Here is a 6,000-nt window from a genome sequence, read left to right on the forward strand (position 1 = left end):
TACACTCCAAAAGTACTTAATGCTTTGAGACGTTCGGTAGTCGTTAAAGGCGCTATTTAAATCCAGGTCTTTATTTTCAAATACACAAGTAATAATTTCATTAAGATTATCATGTGCTATTATGCCTTGCCTGCCTTCCCATCTGTCACCTCTACTCTTTAGCTGAAACCCTATGAAGACCAGCTGAACTTTAAAAAATGATTTAAAAGGTTAGTGAAAGTGAGAGAAAAACAATTCTTAAACTGACAGTATTCAAATCCATGATGGTAACTGAATACAGACTTCCTGCTTAATCCTGATTAATTAAACAATTCTGGTCATCCATACATCATGATAATGAGCAAAGGCCTATGTCAAATGCTGTGAAGTACCCCGCTATTGGAAATAAAACAGTGTATGTGGTTGTACACCTCATCTGTAGTGGGTCCTAAACCCTAAAACCACAAGAGATCATTCTGAAAAGAACCATGCCATTTTGCTCAAGAGCTGAAAAGATCCAGAAATTGCCACTGCTTTACATTGCCGTGCCCAGAATTAGCATCAATAAGAAATCTACTCAAGTGGTGGACTTATTTTATGTCAGGACCACATTAAAATGCAGCACTTGTCTCATATATGCTGGGTGATAAGAGAATAATTTTAGGCAGATATAGGATCTGCTCTTCATAAGCCACTTGGAGGTCAGAACGTAGCAGATATTTGTCTAAAAGCAACCCATGTCCTCACTCTACAATAAGCAATAATACATCAAAAGGTTCATGCGCAAGATAAAAGTTCACGGGGGCTTGGGGTAATATATTAGCATGGATAGAGGATTGGCTAACTAAAAGAAAACAGAGAGTCAGGATAAATGGTTCATTCTCTGGTTGGCAACCAGTAACTAGTGGGGTACCGCAGGGATCAGTGCTGGGACCCCAACTATTTACAATCTATATTAACGACTTGGAAGAAGGGACTGAGTTTAACGTAGCCAAGTTTGCTGACGATACAAAGATGAAAAGCAATATGTGAGGAGAACACAAAAAATATGCAAAAGGAACTGGGAAGGCTAAGTGAGTAGGCAAAAATTTGGCAGGTAGAGTACAATGTTGGAAAGTGTGAGGTCATGCGCTTTGGCAGGAAAAAAATCAAAGAGCAAGTTATTATATAAATGGAGAAAGTTTGCAAAGTGCTGCAGTAAAGCGGGATCTGGGGGTACTTGTGCATGAAACACAAAAGGATGGTATTCAGGTACAGCAAGTGATCGGGAAGGCCAATGGAATCTTGGCTTTTATTGCAAAGGGGATGGAGTATAAAAGCAGGGAAGTCTTGCTACAGCTATACAGGGTATTGGTGAGGCCACACCTGAAATACTGCGTGCAGTTTTGGTTTCCGTATTTACGAGAGGATATACTCGCTTTGGAGGCAGTTCAGAGAAGGTACACTAGGTTGATTCCGGAGATGAGGGGGTTGACTTATGAGGAAAGGTTGAGTCGGTTGGGCCTCTACTCATTGGAATTCAGAAGAATGAGAGGTGATCTTATCGAAACGTATAAGATTATGAGGGGGCTTGACAAGGTGGATGCAGAGAGGATGTTTCCACTGACGGGGGAGGCTCGAACTAGAGGGCATAATCTTAGAATAAGGGGCCGCCTATTTAAAGCTGAGATGAGGAGAAATTTCTTCTGAGGGTTGTAAATCTGTGGCATTCGCTGCCTCAGAGAGCTGTGGCAGCTGGGACATTGAATAAATTTAAGACAGAAATAGACAGTTTCTTAAACAATAAGGGGATAAGGGGTTATGGGTAGCGGGCAGGGAGATGGAGCGGAGTCCATGATCAGATCAGCCATGATCTTATTGAATGGTGGAGCAGGCTCGAGGGGCCGTATGGCCTACTCCTGTTCCTAATTCTTATGTTCTTATTATGGCTGATCATCGTCCTTAACTCCTCTTTCCTTCCGATCCCCATATCCCTTGATTCCCCTAGATTCCACAAATCTATCTATGGACTGATACTTCTTTGGTAACTGACAACCAAATAGGTAAATACAATCTATCCAAACATCATAAACTTCTTAACATGAAAGAGATGAATTTAAATACAAAGGGACACAAAGCAAAAAATGTTAGGAACAAGGGGAATAAGACAAGTGGAAATTACCTATTAAAAAGGGAGAGACTTGTTGGGCATAATGGTCATTTCTGCTCTTAGAAATTCTTAATGCTCTTATGAGATGACTGCTTACTTTGTCAACACATTGAAATGAAAATGAGCTCCTGAATGGCATGTGGAAACATAATTAAACATTTCAGTTCAGCCTGTCAACAGTACAACTGTACTAATTATTTGCTGTAAAATGGCAAGTCTAATGACTAGACTAATTGGTGTGTCCCATGTGCAATGTAACATTCCTTTAAATGTCTGACTAACCAGAATACCTACTCCCACCTGAACGTTTGTGGGCTTTAGATGTCAGCACATAATTTCCAACTAGCAAATAATGTACTCAGAAGAACACGGAACAACCATCAAAAATGTGCTTTAAATGATTGAGACATTTTGTTCTTTTGCAAAAGAATGTATACTTATATAACACCTCATAGACACTGATGAATTACTTTTGAAGCACAGTGAGTATTGTTGTATAGGTAAATGTGGCAGCCAATTGCATCAAATGAATTGAATGTCCAGTTGGTGGTGTTGGTTGCAATGAGCTGCTGTTTTTAATTGCATGCTGAAATGGGGTTAAACACTTTTGTGAGCTATCCAATAAGGTTTACAATCACAATAGTGATATGTTGTCAGGATAACTTCGTATCAAGTCCTTTTAGGTGTCACTAAAATATGAGAATGCTACCTGAAAACCAAATAAGTTTGCAAAGAAAGTGGATGACTTACCATGAGCTCTTCAGGTGCTGGCCTTTCAGTCGGTAACTTTCTCATGCTGTGGGAAGCAAACACAGTAATTATTTCACAATCCTTAAGAATTCTAAGGTATGATCACGCTTTTATAGAAGAATAAGAGAATATTGGTCAACATAGTTTTTGGATCCATGCAATCTACATCTCAGTAAAATCTTGTTCTATAACATCCTGTTGGTGTGCTTTTTCATTTTCTGGTATCTGACTCTCAAGTCAGATGCAGGATTAAAATTGTTGCTCCTCCACCCCTTCTTCAAAATGGCCATCGTCATAGCAATTTCCCAGTTAAAAATTTCACTTCCCACACCAACCATCCTTGAGGTCTCTGCATTTGGCCCACAGTAATACTTGATGCTGCCTGAAATAGGCAAGTACTTGCTTTCCAAAGCACTTATTTTCATTACCTTTATGAGCACAAAAGAATCACTAACAAAAATATAGGTTGATTTATTTTTTAAAAACTGAAGACCACGTTTTGTGTCTAAATTGATCTTAGTTATTTTTGCTCTCCTGTCTTTCTGAGCCCCTAGCATGCTATGCACCAATTCCTGTAGAGGACAGACATGCAGTCACTATTCGGGCAACTGTCAGTGCACCTTTAAAAAAAAATATTCATTCATGGGATGTGGACATCGCTGGCAAAGCTAGCATTTATTGCCCAGCCTTAATTGCCCTTGAGAAGGTGGTGGTGAGCCATTATTTCAGAGGGCAGTTAAGAGTCAACCACATTGCTGTGGGTCTGGAGTCACATATAGGCCAAGCCAGGTAAGGATGGCAGATTTCCTTCCCTAAAGGACATTAATGACCAGATGGGTTTTTATCACAATGCGGTGGTTTCATGGTCACCATTACTGATCCTAACTTTTTAATTCCAGAGTTAGATATTAATTTCCCAGTGATGTGGTGGGATTTGAACTTATGTCTCCAAATCATTCTGACGAAGGGTCGTCGACCTGAAATGTTAACACTGTTTTTCTCTCCACAGATGCTGCCTGACCCGCTGAGATTTCCAGCATTCTCTGTTTTTATCTCCAGATCATTAGTCCAGGCTCTGGATTACTAGTCCAGTAACATAACCACTATGCTACCGTACCCTATACCTCTGTAACTAGCTCCAGGAGGTGCACAACAGTGGCCTGAATTGTCCATTTTTTCTGTCTAGTCTTGCAATGACTCTGCTGTGACAGTGAACTCAAATGCCTGTCAACTTTTCTAAGTGATCTTTGAACTTTTATTATTTTTGTTACACTATCATTTTGTTTTATTACTTTCTGAAGTGAGCATGACTCTCATTGGCCAATGTAGTGTCTGAATGATGGGTGCCATGGAAAGGACCACATCCAGACTCTTATGCAAAAAGGTAGCAAAATTTGACTTTAAAAAAAAAGCTATCTAAAGGATTTAAAATGGTAGCACCCTTCGTAGCTCAGCTGGCAACAGCACTGCCTTGTGGATGGGCACTAACTTATAGAAAGACCCAACTTTGATCCGTGCCTTGTGCTAAATTAGCTGACCTGAGCTGAGTTAGCAGTAGGAATGCTGCAATTGGTATCAGTGCCCGTGGGCTAGGAATATAGGGAAAAGGAAAATCACTAAGGTCCCACTCTGATTGATATTCAATAACTCCTAAAGTGTGTGTGTGTGTGTGTGTGTGTGCGTTAAGACAGGAATGGGCTTGGCTGACATGCCCTTCACAGAAGAGGAGTCTGATAACACTCACTAGCGGCACAAAAAATGGCTACTTGGGAGCTGCACCAAAAAGCTGCTGGCTCTTCAGGACCTGACCCAGCAAGAGAGAAAATTTCAGCGAAAATTGGAAAGGAGAAATTACAAAATTAAAATTAAAAAAGTTATAGGGCGGGAGCAACAGCAATTGGTACATTGGACCTTTGAATTGGCTCAAAATGTAAAATTTATGTGAGATTAAAACTTTACCTCAATCATGAGAATAAAGACGTTAGCGACAAGTCTATGGCCCTGCAAGCTGTCTGCTAAATGTAGTTGGTTCAATGGGCTGAAATGCCTTTCCTCATTCCATACTTTATCTAATTATACAAGAATCCAATATGATGTAGAGAAGCTCCATCCACCCTCCCCCATCAATGCACCATTCTTGGTAAGTGGGCAGAGTCCTGCACACTGTCGACGCTGCTTTTGAGCTGGCCATGAGGAGGTTCCAAATAACAATCTACCATTTTGTATGCTCAGTTCTCATGCACCCCCAATCAAAAAACAGGGCTGCGATCATAAATTTACCATGAGAGAAATCACAGGTACAATCCTATATTCCAACTTCTCCAGCACAGTGCACCGACATTCAAGAAAAATATAAACCCATACGATGAGACCTTTCTCTATATTGAACCAGGAGGGAGAGGAGAAGAACAAATTTCTGCCAAGTGGTACGGATGGTAATCAGGAATCAGTCTGCAGTTACAGATTACACTCTAGTCCTGGTTAGAAGATTATGGTGGCAAGTAGCGCCCATTTTCTTTTCTCAGCGTACCGCTCTTTAAGATGGGCTATGGTTCCACAGATGCCATCTGCACTCTGGAACATGCACTATTCTCCACATGTAAGCCTGGACAGCAAGTGTTGATGGACTAATTGACCATGGGGGAACATCTCAGATGAGCCCAATCCCACACTCATCTGATATTTACACACACACACATTGTAGAATGGAGGTCACTGTATAGCAATTAGGAGTGGGAACCCAAGCAGAATCTTTTTCCCCTCCTTAGCTTGGGGACACAGGAACCAACTGTTTTGCCCATACCACTACCCCTGCTGAGATCACCACAGAACTATCAAACCTGAGACCTTGGGTCTGTATGGCTCAGTACATGCTATACTCAGTGCACTATAGCGGGTATTTACCTACAAGTCTTGGAGAGGAAACTTTAATAAAATGCTAAATGATGTTCTATGAAAACGTAACTATGAAATAACAAAACAGCATAATAATAAAGTAGACATGTGAACCTTGCCTCTGCTGAGAATGCACTCGCAAATAAATCAGCAATTTCAATACTGTATTGCATAATTTCTGGACAGAATGGAAAAATGCTACACCAATCCTAAGAGAATTAAGGAAA

The 6,000-nt window shown here is 40.6% G+C and overlaps 1 protein-coding gene across 8 annotated transcripts in view; it reads right to left on the reverse strand.

Annotated features, from left to right (window-relative positions):
* map2k5 (mitogen-activated protein kinase kinase 5) overlaps positions 1-6,000 on the reverse strand; it is a 246,290-nt gene that overhangs the window by 37,653 nt on the left and 202,637 nt on the right. For 7 of the 8 annotated variants that reach the window (XM_070858527.1, XM_070858526.1, XM_070858525.1 and 4 more), the window contains one exon: positions 2,879-2,924. The exons of the other annotated variant lie outside the window; for it this stretch is intronic. In XM_070858527.1, coding sequence (XP_070714628.1) covers positions 2,879-2,924 — 46 coding nt within the window. The remainder of the gene's footprint in view (positions 1-2,878; positions 2,925-6,000) is intronic. 8 annotated transcript variants of the gene reach the window in all.

Source organism: Pristiophorus japonicus, chromosome 17, assembly GCF_044704955.1.
Source record: "Pristiophorus japonicus isolate sPriJap1 chromosome 17, sPriJap1.hap1, whole genome shotgun sequence".
In the NCBI taxonomy this organism is placed as follows: domain Eukaryota; kingdom Metazoa; phylum Chordata; class Chondrichthyes; family Pristiophoridae; genus Pristiophorus; species Pristiophorus japonicus.